Source organism: Thalia democratica, chromosome 2 (genome assembly GCF_965202585.1).
Source record: "Thalia democratica chromosome 2, ktThaDemo2.hap1.1, whole genome shotgun sequence".
In the NCBI taxonomy this organism is placed as follows: Eukaryota; Metazoa; Chordata; class Thaliacea; order Salpida; family Salpidae; genus Thalia; species Thalia democratica.
This window is the reverse complement of record NC_139166.1, coordinates 27,866,539-27,885,010: the sequence shown is the minus strand read 5'-3', so window position 1 is coordinate 27,885,010 and position 18,472 is coordinate 27,866,539. Positions and strand designations below refer to the sequence as shown.

General features: G+C 24.8%; 1 protein-coding gene across 1 annotated transcript; it reads right to left on the bottom strand.

Moving 5' to 3' along the window:
* Positions 1–15,864: 15,864 nt before the first annotated feature.
* LOC145829201 (uncharacterized) lies at positions 15,865–16,492 on the bottom strand. The gene has a single exon (XM_082936935.1). It carries the CDS (start codon positions 16,473–16,475, stop codon positions 16,242–16,244), a length of 234 nt encoding a protein of 77 aa, XP_082793061.1. The 5' UTR covers positions 16,476–16,492; the 3' UTR covers positions 15,865–16,241.
* Positions 16,493–18,472: the final 1,980 nt, after the last annotated feature.

Below are 18,472 nucleotides of genomic sequence, written 5' to 3'. Positions count from 1 at the left end.
TTCAAACTATGAACTAAAACTTACCTTTAAATTCAATTTACAATTTTGTAGGATCTACAAACAACTTCTACATTGTGGTTTGAAAAACATGTATAGCATTATAGTGGGCATCCACATTGTTTAGTAAATTATGTTCCATATCTTGATTCTTTTTCTTTGCTACAATTTAACAAAAACAAGCATTTATAAAATATTCATTGATATCAATAAGACATTTGTAATACACTTTATGATATTTAACAAATATATATGATTTAAGTTTTATGAGGGAAATGTTTAATTCAACGTAGTTTTTATTTGATTCAATTTGGTCTTTTTGTAAAGTTTTCTTGAATTTCAAGTTTATTTCCAACCAAAAAGTTCCTCCATGAAACTTTCTATAAAATGTCTTAAGTTGTGCACAATGTATTTTAGTGATGTATAGTTTTCAGGATAGTTTTCATAAAATCGAATGGTACCTGCATGAAAGGTACCATTCATGAAGGATGTTTTTGTGATATTTCCGAAATTTTAAAACTCAAAGGTCGCCGTTTTTATACCCTAATATGTATACATATAGATAATCCTTTGACAATTAAGAAAAGTAGTGAAAAAAAACTAGTTAAAATAATAAATAAGTCATAGATGCTTTTTATATTAAACATAAATTTTTCACATGTAAAGCTTATTATTAAGCTATCCAGCTATATGAAAATATAACAAAATAAGAGCCTATTAGTTTTATATTAACCTTGTAATTTGAGAAGTAGCATAAGCAACGCAAGAAAATACTAAATAACATTTTTCATATTCTTACAGAGAACTTTCTATAACTTACTTATATGAATTTTAAACTAACTTTTTTGATCTAAAGTTTATAATTTTCTTGAAGAAAACTAATTTTAAACAAAAACTTGCTATGGTTGAAAATTTAAACAATTTAAACAACATTTTTCATTTTTATACCACTTTTTTAATTATAAACAAAAATATACTTTAATTCATAAATTTTCAAAACTACTCAAAACAACGATATGATTTTTAATGCAAGGATGTTACTCAGAAGTAAGATTAAGCTAACTTTCGCTACAAAAAAACTAAACAGTATCAAAAAATTATTCTTTAATTTAACAAAAACTTTTAAAACGCATAATTAAATTTAATTCTTCTTTATAATTGTACTTATAGGATTATTACTGAACGTTAACAAAAACATCATTTTTTTTATCTTGTAAAGTTTAAAACAAAACATAATTATAGAATTTAATTAGGTTTAAAACACCATTTATGTTAATAAATCTTATATAGCAAATTTATATTGCTTTAAGCTGATTATGTTATCTTCACCTGAATTTTTGTGAATAATGTTACCCAGGTGTTATACTATTACTACATAATTCAACATACTAACTAAGCTTTGAAACATCATATAAACCATAAAAGCTTAACATTTCATTATTAATTAACTTATTGACTCTACAGTTAGTGTAGTCTTTTTTTTATTTTAACTTTAATTTTTAAAACTGTCTCACTTAGTTTAAGAGTCCTTAATAGTCTAAGATGCCTTAAGATGCCGAATTTACTGGTTTAAAGTTATTATACTTTTTAATTAAATGGTAAGAATAGAATGAATAAGTTTATAAAGAAATGTTTTTGTTTGATATACAAAACAATCTTTTAATCGTAGGTATTTTATGTTAAAGATATTGAATCTTTAATTGCTGTCAAATAGCTAAAAAAACTTTTATGTTTATTTAAATTATTTAAATATAGTTGTGACCAAAAATACATTACATGATTTATTATACAAAAGTACTAAGAGCATTATCAAAAATAAAACTTGTCAAAATACTAAAAAACAGTTAAAATTAATTTGACTAAAGAAACAGGTTACAAGTTTTTTTGTGAATTTATTTTTCTAATGTTGACTTTTTAATTTAAAAATTTTCATTACTTAAACTTTTTTTATTTGTTTTTTAAAAGCAATACTTTACTTTCAACATTTTTAGCAAGTTATACTCATATCTAATTAGATTTTTCTTTAATTAAAAATGCTGAAAATAATTAAAAACAAGTTTTTGTGAAACATAAAAGAGACTTTTGTAGTTGGTAACTTATTTTTTTGAAAATGACTACAAGGTAGGGTGCTTATAAAAGATGTGACCTTTGAGCTGAAAAATTTTACTTGTGGCAAGGTACAAATCAAATTTCCAAAAAATGTGGCAATTACTACAAAAATACATCGAAATTTTTTTAGCTGATTTGATAAAAACAACATAGAAGCTACTTTTTATTTTCCAAAAATAACGCAAATTTAAACTGTCAAAAAAATGCAACCTTGGAGTTTTCATTTGAAAATTGTTTTAAATGTGGCAAATATCATTAAAAAAAATATGCTTTCATGCAATTTAGTAACCTTGTGAAATTTTGTTATTGTGCAATTTAGACCCATTCCCATCAAAATTAGCCTCTATGTTGGTTTTTCAAAATCAGCTAAAACTTTGACCAGGTGTTATTGTAACAATGTAGAACAATTTTCAGCTGAAAACTCAACGGTTGAATTTTTTTATAATCACCCTACTACATAGTTTTTACCAGATAGTTGTACGAAAAAGTTAAAAGAAATACTTAATTATAACACATATTTAAAATTCACTCTACAGGAAACATTTCATTGAAAGTTTTCATAATATTTAAATAAGCTCTGTTACAAGCACAATATAATGTTACTCAGGGTTGCCAAAGGTTTTTTGATAATTATCTCCAGGTTTTCTTCCAGGTTTTTAAAAGTACAATTTTTTAGTATAAAATTAAATTTAAGGCATAAAACTGTCCTAAATCGTATAACAAAATTGAAAAGATACTATAAAGCTACTTTAAAATAGTGTCTTTTGACAAATGAAATTTAAATGATACAAAATAATAATCTATATGATAGAGTTCTCATATTTAATGAAAATTTTGTTTCTTTACATATAAAAACAGTTTAAAATTGCAGTTTTTTTTAGTGATTTTTGTTTAAAATTCTAGTTTTTTTTGCCTAAATTGTCAATTTCTAGCTTTTTCCAAGATACTAGGCTTTTTGGAAAACCAAAAACTTTATAAAAAATCTCTATATATTTCTCTTTCACAAAATTACTTTTTTCAACATAAATTTAAAATAATAATAAATTTAACATAAAATTTTAGTACAAAAAGAGGACTTCAATATTTTTTAAATTTAGAGTTAGGTAAAAATCATGCTTAAATATATATACAACCCCTTTTTAGAACTTAATTTAAGATTTTCTAACTTAATAAGAGATCTAAAAGCCAGAACTTTTTAAGTAAACTGCAATAAATGAGGTTTAAATATTTTACTTATAAAGAGATTTCCTACTAAAATTTCAAATTGAAATCCAGAGAAACTAGTTTAAAATCTATAGTAGTTCATGTTTTTTAAATCCCTTTTTTAATAAAATATAAATTTAATAAAACTAAATAATATTACTATTAGAAATAATCTTTTTGTAAGAATAGTTTTTACTTAACAAGCTTGTATGCTCATGACTACTAAATTAATTAATCTATCTACTGTGTACAAACAGATTTTTTAAAGTTATAAAAACAACTTAATAAATCTACTCTTCATACCCATCTTTCACTTAACATCACATCTTTTGAGTCAAAAAACTGTCCTGTGTGACCTTAAACTGTCCTAAGTTTTATTCTAATTCAAAAAAGTTTTTTTTTTTACTTTTAGAAATGAATAAAAATCAACTTCTTCAACAAAATTGGTTATAAAATGACAACATACTGGAACTAAACTAACTAAATCTCATTCAAAATCTGGAAAAATCTGTCTCAAGTTTTTCATAAAAAACAAAACTATCCGGAGTTATACTGAGCTGTCCGGAGTCATCCTAAGATTTTAATAAATTTTGAAATGTTTAGAGTGTACGGTAACCTTATCATCTTTAATTAGTTTTGATAGCAGTTTATTGTTGATAGTACTGTAGTTTCTTTATTATAGATTTTAAGTCTACTTTTTTTAATTATTTTTGCCTTCAAAAATATTTTAGAAAGTTTCAAGTATTTTTTAGCTCTGAAAAATAATTGCTTTAAACACTGTTAAACTAAATGCAAGAGCAGCATTCAAGTACATCAATAAACAGGATAAAACATTAAAATTACAGGATGCTTTAGAAAGTTTTAATCTTAATTTTAATCTAATATTTTATTTAAAATCATTATAAACTATTGAATATATAAACAAAATTTTGCTAGCACTTGGCAAAAAAAAAGTAATAACAATGGAAATCTAGTGTTTTTTGCAATATTATAATTACCATATAATTTCTATGGGAATTTTTATGGGATTTCTATGATAGCAGGATCTCTCCACTTTAAATCTTGTAATCTTCTGAAATATTTAGATATAAACACTAAAATAGAAACATTAAAGAAATGTAATTCATAGGTTACTCAATTTTAAAAAGAAGTTAATTTGAATTTAAAAACCATTTAATTTATACAGTAAGCATAAGAACTTTTTAAATAATCTAATTTAAAAATCACCAAAAGCCTTAGATTAAAATAATGATACTTTAATTGAAGCATTGATAAAAAAGTTAATAAGGTTTTAAGTAATATTTGAATTTATTTTAACTTCAAGAAATATATAATTTCAATAGAATTAAAAAAAAGTTAGTGTAATTAATTAACTAAAAAATAAATAAATATTTACTTGCATAAAAACTTGACATCATCTTTAAAACAAAAATAACAATACTTGAAAATTTATACTAAAAATTATCATTTAGATTTAGCATTGAAAAGTAAAACAAACATATAATCATCATGTTTCATTATTTACATAACTGTTCTGTCAAAAAGCTAATGTTGTATAAATGTTTTTTTGTTATTTTGGTGATAGTAAAGTTTTTTACATTTGTTAAGGAAATGTTTACATAATTTTTTTAAACACTAATCATACACATTTATCAACAGACCACATTTGTGCATAACAAAATTAAAAAATGCTATTTTCATTAAAACTAGGGTAAAAAAAAAAGTATATAAGGAATGTTTTAAAACTAAACAAAAATAATAACAATACTTTCTTAACTTTTCGCACACTTTTTAAATAAAATATTTAAATGACAATATGTACTTAATTTTTTTTTTGATATAATTATATTTAAAATTATAAGTTATATGAAGTTTTTAAAAGATAAAACTACAGACTACACATTTTAGTAAAAGAAAAACTTTTAGAAAAACCAAAAAGTGTTTCCTTAAAATTTTGTCAATTTAAGATCTTTTGGCTTTCAAGCATGCATTTTTTTTGTTTCTAAAATTTAAAATAAATGGATGAATAGTCTTTCTTATGGATAAGTTAAGATAAACATGTAGATTAGTTGGTAGGTGAGAAGTTGTTGTAACATAAAATTACTTATATAAATAGTTGATAGTTAAATTGCTAATTATTTAAGAAAACTTTTTGAAGTGTTAGCTTCTAGAACTGTCAAATAAGGTACAATAAATACTTAAATTAATTAGATCTCCTTTAAACATATTTTGATTGAAAAAAGGCTTTAGAACAAAATTACAGACAAAGCAATTTCTTAATTTATTACTCTAAAATTACAGAAATAACAATGTAAATAAGTAAACAACAACACAAAAATATCGAACATTAAATATAATAATAACAAAATACACTGTATACTTTCTTTAATACACTAAAACGTGTTAGAACATGAAATATAGCTATATAAAATATATTTAGTAATATATTAAACAATTAAGTTACCTTAAATGCATCTAATTTCTGAGTTTACCTCAAAATCTTGTGAAACTAGCCATCAGGTTAGAGTAAAATATGCATTGACAAATTCAGATAGAGCACACTTTCACAAATTCCATGATACACTTACAGAACTTTTAATACACATGCTAGTAACATCCACATGTAGGTATTTAGCAAACTCTCTGTGAAAATTTTGAAGTGTTTCAACTATTATTTCTAAATATGAAACTAAGTTGCTTAAAAAAATTAATATCAACACGATTTTGTTAGAAAACCAAATTAAAAATAATCAAATGAATAAACTCAAATAAAATTACTTTTTTTTAATTCAATAAGATGCTGTACGGTATTTCATATTAATTACATTTTATTTTTTAGAGAATCTCTTTTTAAATCTACAATTAACAAGTTAGTGTTTCTGTGTTAGTAACAAAAACTTAATAATTTCTTGTAAAATTTCCTTATAAAGCTTCTGCTTTCACAAGACGATAACTAAAAAATAAAAATTTATTCCTAAAAACGTTTATCACCAGCTCTTTATTGAGTTAGTTAGTCGTTATTTGACTTTAAATAATTATTAATGATTCATATTTTTTGATTAATGTTTTTGTAAAACTTTAGCTAAATTAGTATTAGAATTCTACATAAAACTAGCATTTAATTGTTGAAGTTTTAGTAGTTAAAGTGTTTTTAAAAAAGTGTGTAAGGTATCAAAAAGTATTGATTAAGTTTTTACAAAGTACAAACTAAAGTGTTTACAAAATTATTTACTGTAATTTTTTCTCTTACTAAGAGAAATATCAATCTTTTTAACAACTATTTTTTATTGTTATTATGAAATATGAACTATCCAATTTGTTATGGTATACGTATTTAAATCCTTCAAAAACAGCAAATAGTGACGTTTTAAGTCGTTTTTTTAATTATAAAAATATTTTTTTTTAAATACATTTAACTATTAATAAATTTTGTATAGATAGACTATGTAAAAAATTTTGATTAAAGTTAACTATCGTAATATCTATTTCCAAAATAACAGAAAATTTTGATGTTTTTTTCTTAATTAAATAAAAACTTACATATATATTTAGCAGAGTTATTAATTTTTTTGAGTACTTTAACTTTTTTATCGAATTATTAAGCTTTTTTAAACTATATAATAGTGTTAAAAATAGTTTACTTTTTCATTCTTACATTTATAAAAAACTTCGAAAAATAAAAACTTATAATTTTAAATATTAAAACAACGAATTTACTTAATTCTAGAACTTTAAATCTTGTTGTTTTTTTTAAACACTATTATATAATTTAAAAAAACTTAATAATTCGATAAAAAGTTGATGCAAGGAAAAACTATAAAATTACGTTTGGTCTAAAATAATAAAAACTAGTAATAAAGGAAAATAAAATAGTTTTATTTTTAATTCTTACATTTATCAAAAAAACTTTGAAAAAAAAACTCAGATTTTTAAAAATTAAAACAACGAATTAACCTAATTCTAGAACTTTAAATCTTAGTAATTTTTTTAGTTTCCTCGAGTACTAGTTATTATTATTTTTGACCCAACGTAGTTTTATAACTTTTCTTTGTAATGAGCCTAATAAAGCAACTTTAGAAGTTTATTATGACAAGTAAGTGAGTAAATTGAGTAGAGACAAAAAAAAAGAAAACAAGCTTAAAATGGAAGTTTTTTTAAATAATTAATTTTTTATATTACATACCGTGTTTATTGACGACACGTGCAAATCTGACGCTAGAATCTTTCATCTAAAATACTAATAATTCTTAATTCTATAATAAAATTCATTTATGCGAGTGCTACCAAAATAACTTTGTAAACTTTAATTTTATATAGTTACTTAATTTCAAAACTTCAAAACTTTCCGCTAAAAAATTACTTATAACCGCAAGCTGTAATAAACATTTTTATTAAGAATAATATAACTTAGAAGCATGTTGTGTTTTAAAGAATTTCATTTGTCAGATCATTACTTCGGTTATAACAAACATTATTCACGTATGTTAATGTAAGAATCCTTCTGACCTACTGAATCAAGTCTTTTTTGCTTAGATCCATATTTTGCTAAATAATCCCACCGGATTCAGTTATTCTCGAAAAAGTTATTTCTTTGTAGGAAAAACCCTATCTTAAATTCTGAAATTAATCTCAATAAGTTTATTAACAAACTCCGCAAAAAAAAAAAAACCCATAGTAAACTTTCCCGCATAATCGAATCTAGAATATTATATACTGTATCAAAAAGTAATTTTTTTGTGTTATGAATACCTAAAAACATGCAGATATTTTCTAGTTGACATATTTTTTTTTATCAAAGATAAATAAGTATTTCAGGCTTACATTTAATAAACTGGATAAATAAAAGCATGTTTATAATCTTCTTTCTTTAAATAAAACACCAATTACTTTTCTGTAGTAATTTTGTATAAACTTCGACTATGTTTTTTTCTTTTCCTTAATCAGTTAACCTTTGTTTATTTTATTTAACTTGATTAAAAAAAAATACATAGTTCATGATCAATAAACTGGAAATTATAGATATATTCTAACCATTATCCGGAACAAACTAAAAAAAAATATTCAAAATAATTTAACTTCAAATAATTTTAAAACTGTAAACTATCTGAACCAGCTAGATCCCGATTTCTGAGTTTTTTTTTGACTTGGTTGATAAAAAATAATATCATTAACTATAAGTGGTATTCATGCTTAAGACAACAGTTAACTATCAGAACTGAGAACTCTATTTGAGTTGTAACTTTTGTTAATAGTTTGTATTTTGAAATCTAATTTAAACTGACTGTAATTCACCTTTACTTTTAAAAAGCTTAAGTGTATAGTAACAGTAAGGGGTTGAAATCGATAAAACTTATTTCAAGATCACCTTCTCACGGTGGGCCCGCAACTGAAAATAGTAAAAAAAAAGAACTTTTATTTGAGCATTTGTGGGTAGAAAGCCAAGACTTCAGTTCAGTCACTCAAATTAAACTTTAAAATTTCATCTCTAACAAAAGTTATGCCAGTCGGCGCAAGGCGACTTAAAGGGATTTTATTAGTTCAAAATGTTATGTCTTTAGAAATTAAAAATTAACGATTAAATAAAAAAATATTACAAAGCTACTACAAAATAAATGTATTTTATTACTTTTTAAAAGTTTAGAAAAGGCATTTTAAAGATTTGTTTAACAAATTCATTTAGTATACTTTTCAAAAAAATTTTTTGTAAAGTAAAATCAAAAAACAACTTTAGTATGTTTTTTTTCTCTTTTAATCAACAATATAATAAACTCTATAAAAAAAAGGTACTTTAAGCACGTCAAGACCATATATATGCATTTTTTTTTTGTTCTCAGATTTAGTAGATAAAAAAAAACTAACAACACATGGTCTGCTTAAATTTTTTTATAAATAATAAATAGCTTTTTATTCAGTATAAGCCACCGTATTTTTTGAGAAAATACCCTATGGAACCTACTTTTTAAATTTGCATTAAATAATTTTAGTAGAGAGAATATGGTTTATTTTTGAAAATTTGTATATATTATCTTTTAGCTGTTACAAAAAGAAACTAACTAAAATATTTTTATTTTGCCTCATTTTTAATTTCAAATTTAATATAATTTTTAACTTTCCCTCATAATTTAAGTATATTTGTCCTGGACATGACGTTAAACTGTGCTGGTGTATGAATCGGTAACCGAAAGGTTTTTTTGTGCACCAGGTCCTTGGACCAAACTTTTGAGCGTTTTTTGTCGTCCAATAAACAATATACAACAAAACCATAAAGTAAAAATACTTTAAAAAGCTGCTACTTAATGTCTGATAACTTATGTTCCATTAAAAGTTTTTTGTTTAGTCTTGGAAATTCTTTAGGTACAACCTTAGACTATATAAAAATTTAATGTTAAAAAAATTTACAAGTATTTATTTTATAAGTAAATTCACTCATTTTTTCTCGTTTAACATTGTGCTTCTTTACCAAAACAAAAAGTTTAAATTAGGCTAGTTGTTTGTCTTAAATGACATGTAGTTGCGTTAATTTTTTATTTTACTATTATTTAATTTGATCACTACTACAAAAATATATTGCAGATACTACTTTCAAAAGACTGGCAAAGGTTGGGGGGAAGGCAATCTATCATATACTTTAAATAAAAGTATAAAATGCTTTTTTTTTTTGAAATTATGTTTTAGTTGTTTTACGTTTTAAATAACAACTCATCTTTCAAATGTATATATATTAGACGCAGTACTGTTAGATTGTAGTCCTCAATGGCCTGTGGTAGGAACTACCTTTAATTTGGGGAAGTCCCCTTTTTGTGCAAAACGCTTAGCGCGTTTAGCTCTTAAGGCTTTTACTGAATTTACCTTACTCATTAGGTCTAACTTAGTAATTAATAAGTATGTAATAAAGTTAATATAAATAATTTATTTAGTGAAGTGAGTTTATTGAATATGTGATTTTAATGTAAATGAAGTAGAATTGATAAAGCAGCCAATATATCATAAGAATAAAACTGCGAATATAAACACAACAAGTAAACAGAAAATTCTATAAATTAAAATGTCTAAATAATGTTCTTAAAGTGTCTGAATGTCACAATCTTAATACAAAAATAGGTCTTACTAATAATACTACTAATAATACAGAGTCTTAATATATGTCATGCTTCATGCACAACGGTGGCTAAACTAAGCACAATATAATACGATAATGCAAATAAACATCAAGATCTTATAAAATGAAAATAATAAAAAAGTTCTTATAATCAAATCGTTTGCCTCTCGCACGGTCTTATGGCTTAACTGAGCACAATACAGTAATACAAATAAACATAAAGTTCTTATAAAATGACAATCATAACAAAGTTCTTAAATTCAATCTTAAGTTCTTAAAATTGGTGTGCTTTCTGCACGATCTAATAGCTAATTGATCCAAAAACAAAAATTAATAACAACATAATCGAGCTGCGCGTAGTGCGCGAGCTAGAGGCTAATGAGCGCAATAACAAACATTGTTGAAGTTTTATCGTGTGATTTGATAAAAAATCGTCTAACGCTCCCTGGCGGTCATTTAAAAACAACAAAATATACATTTGTTACAAGATCCCTTTAAGTAATAAATTAAAATACTTAGAACAACTATTTAGTACTAAATGATACACTATACTTAAAGGTATTTGATTTTTGCTATTTACACAAAAAAAACCTTTATTATATAGTCTAACTTCAATATAAAAAACAAAACTAAATATGAATTAATAAACTATAGCACAGTGGGCTGGCGAGCGGAAATTAACCATTTTAGTGACTAAAAATTGAACCACGAGTTTTTTGAACTGTGAAGAGCTAGGTTTTTATTTTAAAAACTGGGTTTGGTTCTATTCTGTTTCAAGTATGTAAAAAGTTACGTTATGTTAAACGTAGCAAGTTTTGCTATTTTGAAGTTTTAAAATAACTCAAATAGTGCTAAAATTTATTTTCAAATTAAGGCTTACAGTAACTGCTAAAAAACACCTTAAAAACTTTTATACAAGTATTTTTTTAGGTTTTATCTTTTCTTTGATTTAGTTTGAATTAAAAAGTCAAAGTTCTATGAATATTTAAAAAGAAAATTGTATTATTTCTCATTTAAAAAACTATTATTTTTTCCAAAAATTCATTGGTATTTTTAAGACAGTATAGGGTAATTTTACAAGTAAAATATCTCAAAACACCCATCGATGACATATCCTTTTTTAATGTTTAAGCAAACATGACGAGGAATCTATATAAAAACAAAAAAAAAAGTTATTGATGGGTATATAACTACTTTTTAAGGTTTATACTAGTGATATTTTGATGCCTGTTTGTTTTTCTTTTTTTAGGTAAATTTTAATTAAAAAAATCTTTAAGTTTTTATTTTTTAAATAACTTATCTGTTTTTTTGATAAACTTTATATAATCAAAAAAAAAGTTAATTCTGTTGTTCTTGTTAAATATTTCAGGCAAATTCTGTAACTTTCATCAAGCAAATTTTTGACGAAAACTACGGAGAATTTTGAGTTGTTTTTAAACTGTCAAAGGCGAAAATGGGTTAGATTTAAACTTACATAACTTCTTAAATACTTGAAAAAGAAAAGTAAACCAACCAAATTTAAAATAAAAAAATCAATTTCTATCTAACTATGTTTTACACTTAGTTTAATTTTCTATTTAAGATTTTTTTTTATAGTGAATAGCCGCTTGAACACTTTTTCTAGCCCACTGTGTAGAGCAGGGTTTCCCAAACTTTTTTTTTCTAATTGCCCCCTTTAAAGAAATTAAAAAGGTTATTGCCCGCTCCAACAAGACTACCATTTAAAACACCTAAGACCTTTTTTTTTGCTCTTCATCTGCAACTCAAGAATATCTAGTGTAAGTTTTAAAATTTTAAAATCGCCCCCTTCTACCCCGTTACTAATTATTACCCCCTAACTTTGGGAAACCCTGGTGTAGAGGAAATTTTTACATAACCCGTATCAGTTTAAATCTACAAAATGTATAATATTAGCTAAAAAATCTTATTTAAGCATTATAAACTTAATTTTACAAAACTATTTGAAATCAATTAAGAAGAAAACAGTGGATATAACAAGTAAAACATATCATGCGGTGAATCCTAGGGTTCTATTCATGTCCAAACCAATACTTCAACATTCGGGAAAAGACCTAATGACACCTGAAGAAAAAAGTCTTGTAGTTTACAAGTTTAAATGCTGCTGTGACAGCAGCTACTTGGTCAAACTTCTCGACACCTCACAACTAGAATAAAGGAACATGTTCTCAAGTGTATCACTTCGTATATTAAAGACAAAAAAGATGAAAAGAGTGTTGCAGTCAAAAATGCAATAAAAAAATCTGCGATAGCAGAACACTTTGTGAATAATCCAAGTTGTGGAAAAATTTTGCATTATCTAATTTCAGTGTGCTGCGACAATCTTCAAATACATTGGAATTAATTAGACTTGAAGCTATTTTAATACATTTAAATAAACCAAGTTTAGGTAAAAAGAAAGAATTTAACTACACTTTAGCCTTATTTAGTTAAGACCAATTTGTGTTGATTTTTAAAGGTTTTGTTGATTACATTTACGTTTACTTTATCGATTAGTTAATTAATTTTCAAAATTTTTGTAGATATACTTGTTGTGTTTTATTGTATTGTTTCAATTGTAATTTCCCTGAAGAGAATTTGACGAAATATATTGGAAAGAAAAAAATTTGAATGTTAATTTATTCAATAAAAATTATAAAATAAAGTCTGATGTTTAAATAACTAAAAACTATTTGTAGTATTTTCACGTTTAACAGAAGATAAAAAAAAGTATACAGCTATGGAGATTATTTAATTATCCGTGTAATTTTTTTTTGACTTTTTTAATATACAAACAATTAATAGTACACTTTGAGCAGTAAATTTAAGAATCAGTCACTCCATTCGAAAAACTATAAATAGAATATTTAAAGATGTTACTCCATACCGGTAAAAAAACAATACTATCTTTATAACTAAGTTTTACTGAAACGATTTATACAGCGGAAGATCTTTACAAGATTCGATTGGATATAAGCATATAGCAAAGCCCCTAAAAAACTGGATGGATAATTGAGACAGTAAACCTATCTAGTTGGTTCGCAATTAGATATCATCTGTTAAACAATTCTGAACGCTCTAAATTACAGTTACCCATTTTTTTCCCTCTAGCCTACTTTAAACAAGATTAAGAAAACTACTCTAAATACTCCTACCTTTTTTTTGCTCTTCATCATCAACTCCAGAATACCTAGCAAAAGTTTAAAATTTTGGCCTACTTTGCTCTAAATTGGTGGTCGGTAGGCCAAATTTTGAACTTAAAACATCTTCGCGGGCCGCAGTTTTAAACATACATTCTTAGAATTATTTAGTTTTAATCAGTATGATACACGAGTCAGTCTGAGTTTTAAATATACACATAGGGCTTATTATTAAAAGGTAAAATTGCATTTTTGGTCTAAATAAACTCTCTATCTGTCTAAAAAACAAATATTTTTATGCTTAAAATTTAACTACCCAACAACAACCGAAACAAAGGAGCTTAAAAAATATTTTTAGACCATTTTTTTTAGTTACCGTTATCAATTTGTTTTAACTCAATCTTCTGATAACTAAAATATAGTCCATTCCTTCATTGTTTAATAACTTGCAATATCTGATAGATATTCAATCTTTTAAATCAATATACTAAAAATCAGTGGTTTCAACTTATTAAGCTTGCTCAAGCGGTAAAATTAGCAGGTTACTTTTTTAGGGTGATAAAGTTCGATAAGTCAAAATACAGAACTTAGAGAAAATGTGCCAGCTCAATATGCTCGCATGCCACAGAACTACCTTTCGCGGCCGCATATTTACTCTTGTAGCCCGGCGTGTTGCCGACCCCTGCTCTAAACATTGCAATCAGCTTTTTGTGAAAAATAAGAAATGCACGAACCGACATTGTTTAATCAAAAAAACGCCAATTTTAGAAAGATTAAGAACTTTTTCAAGAAAATAACTTTTTAAATGGTCTATGTTCTCCTTCAGAACAGGTAAACATGGAGGCAAAGTTACGATCCGTGCATTTGTGACCCGTTTCCATGTTTTCTATCTAACTTAAGGACGTAAGTTGTATCAATTAAGTTTACTAGAATTCTTATTTACTAAAATTTGTTTACAATTCTAATTCGTATAAATTGTTATTTGTAGTTATAGCTGTAATTTGTTTAATATTTTGAAAGTTTTTTTACTCAATTATAAGTAATTTCTTGAAAATACTACACTTGATTCTAAATAAAAACTTTAATTCATTAATACATATTATCTATCAAACTTTTAAAATGTTAACATCATTATACTTCAAGTTTAACTGTTTAATACAGTAGTTAGGGGCGTAAGACTGTTCAAATTATCAAAAAAAAGTTAAGAAGTCAGATGTCAAAGAACTAATAAAATAAATTAATATCTCGTTTGTAACAATATTATTTTTCAAAAACACTTTTTTTTGTTAAATACTTTATGTTTTAAGAGGTATGGCTAAAGTTTAACATTTAAGTTTTTTACTTTTAAGAAAAGATAAAATTTTTCTCTTATAATATATATTTGACTTTCATAATCGTAATAATTAGATAATTTTAATTTTTTCCAAAACATATTAATTATGAGATACGGCCTTTTAATTTTTTAATTGTCGGAATTAATATACCACATAACCCAGTAATAGATGTAATATTGAATTTAATTTTTTTTTACAAAACTTCAAATAAAAAGACAAAGATGGTAAGTGTCGCTATTTTCAATTTTATTTAACAAGGAGTTAAACTATAATAGAATTTATCTTGTAAATTGTTGAATCATGAGATTAAAATGACAATTTTACAAACAAATTTATAAAAAATTATACACACATGAATCTTAACTAAATTCAAACTTTTTTTATCAGATTTTAATACAATATATTTCATAATTCATCAAACTACTAGAATAACTAAATAAACTTCTTGTATTGAAATTAAAGCCTATTATAAAAGAAGTTTGATCATTGTACATTTCCTAAACTTTTGATTATATAAGCATAAGGAGCTAAGCTTATTTTGGTTTAATAACTTCAATACTTGGCTTTTCTGTATGTACCTTATCTACTGACATTGAAATTTTCTTTTCACCAACACTTTCTGTTTTAGACAAAAACTGGTCAAAAGAAGGTTTATCGAGAAGTTCAACACTCATCTCTACAACATTCGCACAATCATCAACATCGTCCATATACAACTTCTTTGCTTCTTCAGGATTTTCTTTTAGAAACTGAGTTGATTTTTTGAACTCTGGTATGAACATGTCAAGCCTTTTCTTCAAATCACTGTTACCTAGGAACTGCATTTTAGGTTTTTCTGATTTGTTAATTAAAAGAGCATTTATTTTGGCTTTGGATTCTGATTCAGATTTCTTACTAAAATCTTTTGGATCGTTCATTGTGGATTATCAATAAATGGGTTTTTAAGTAGATAAATTCCTGAAAAACCAACCACTATCATAGATATATAACTTATTTTAAAATTAGTAATTTAATTTACAAAAAGCCATCAGAATATTAAAATTACAAAGGTATATACAAACATACTATCTTAATTAATTGTCAACAACTGCTGTGCAGACTTAAGTTTATTTAATAAAAGGAAGGTTCACTTACATTAAGTATAAAAAATTATTTACAATGCACAAAATGAAATTTAGTACAAGTTAAAATTAACTAGAATTTATCATATTTTAAAAAAAAAATCAGTTTTATATAAGAATTTTTGAAGTCTACGTAAGTTATTCCAAAACTATATTAAACTTTAACAATTTTACTAATACATTCTAAGCGAAAAATAGACTATTAGAAAAACAAATTTTGCTAGAGTTCTGCCAAATTTTCTTAACGGCAATCGAAGACAACGTATCTCTTTGTGCGTTTCTTGTACACTATTCTGTATCCACACTCACTGCATCTGATGGCATCCTTTGGACGGATGTTGTTCTCACGATGACAATCTCCGCAAATGTAAGTGACAGTTCCCGGTTGAGGTTGTCCCTGATCGCCACTGCCACCGTGTGTTGGGGTGGCTGCTCCAGCAGGTGTCATTGATCCATAGTTTGGTGTTGAAGCCATATTGTATTATTTAGAAGTCTAAAGAATTATATCTATATTAAAAGAACTGCTTTTAAGTGCTTAAATTTATGGAATTTATGTTTGTACACTAATAAAAAATTTAGAATTTTTGTTTTAGCTAATATTTCAGAAGTTTATTTTTAAGAAACAAATTAAAGAAAACATTTATAGATTATTTTTTAATCAAGATATAGTTATTTAAGATATACGCTTAATACAGTTTACTTTTAAATATTTTTCTCCTTAAAACTGATTTAAGTTGTCCATATATAGTTAAACACTAATTTAAATTTTTTAATACTTCTTTAAAAATACATAATAGCTTTGTTTTTTAAGACTAAAAATCAGTAGCCTGCATAAGTCTGAAAATATTAACAAAGTATGCAATGGGACAAGAGTGATTAATCAAAACATAGGAAGTTGTATTTAAAAATATCTAGCTACTACATACTCTTTACCCGTATTATGCTAGAAACATATATATTTAAAATTTTATTCTTGTTATAAAATCTAGGTGATCTACTTTTTAAGAATTAAAAATTTAAAAAAATGACAGGTTATATTTAAATTCATTTCTTTTTCCTTTTTGATTTTAAGTTAACATTTAAGATGCAAAAGTTTGACAAGGACAGTTCTAAATGAAATAAAATTGTAAAAAAAAGCTATGATAGATTCTTGCTTCTTTATTCTTAAATTACAGAACTTAAAAACTTGACAATACATCAAGCTGAAAATTATAAAAATCATGTAATAAATTATAATTATGTACCATAAATTACTTTAATAATTCGTTAATATCAAAATTAGACAAAAAGGAAAGTTAAACAGGATTTTTTCCATAAAGAAATTAGTAATAAATTATGGAAGATTATCCTCACTTCCCTGGGTTATGGACAAAAAATGCAAACTAGCCTGAGTTTTTAGATTTTATTACTTTTCATCTAAAACTTTAATAGTATTTATCAAACAAACTAAGAAAAAACTTTTAATTATTGTTAGCTTTAACCTCATGCGGTTTCCCTTGTAATAGTTAAAAACTGCTCTGAGTGAAGAAAACTGTCATAGGTAATATTAAGCTTTTTTTTATCTTTAAGTATAACAAAAATGAGTCAAAAAAAAATTAAATTAAGTTTTTTAAGAAATAGGTTTTAAAATATTTAACTGAAATAACTAAATCTCATTTAAGATGTAGAAAAAAATTGGCTGATATTTTGAAAAATCATGAAACAATTCGGAGTTTTTTAAACAAATTGGTCCAAGTCATTCTGACTTTTAATGTCAAACTAGCTTGAGTTATTTTGAGTGTGTGACAACCCTGACCTCAGGTTTGTAAATTAAATTTTCTGTCAACTTGTTTTTATCTTTATGTGCTTTAGCCTGGGAAAATCAAATGATGTTTCTTGTTGGCTTTAAGACTCTCAGTAAACCTTTAAATTACACCCCTGATAGCTTAAATGTAATGCAACCCTGTTTTTATCAATAACTATAAGCTATATTAAAGCAGGTTTTAGTAATTTTTAGCTCTAATCTTAGCTGTAATTTAATCTAAATTTCATGTACTTACTTTTTAAAGTTATGATTTTAAATGGAAACTCGGAGGTCAAAGAAAAATGAAATTTGATCTTTTTTGTTTCACAATTAAATCCATTTAAGATAGAAAATTATCATTATACACAACAAAAATTTATATATTACAGAGTTTTTTATATCATAAAAAAATATTTAAGTAGTATTATAGTATTTTTCAACAACTTTATGGTTTTTAATTCTATTTAAAAGGGAAAAGAATTACTTTATGTTTAGCAAGTGATGTTATCATTTAAGGCTATATGAGTCATATATTAAACGGGTCAAATATGCACTAAGACACTTTTGCACAAATACAGGGTTCCCACTTAATTATAGGGTAATCCATAAAATATAGCGTGTGTATACAGGGTTGCCACTCGCTTTTTAAAATTTTTTTCCAGGTTTTCCAAATTTCTTCTAGGTTTTTA

Bases quoted from the DNA above. Each gene is read 5' to 3' on its own strand.
- LOC145829201 (XM_082936935.1), bottom strand. From the start codon at position 16,475: ATGGCTTCAACACCAAACTATGGATCAATGACACCTGCTGGAGCAGCC.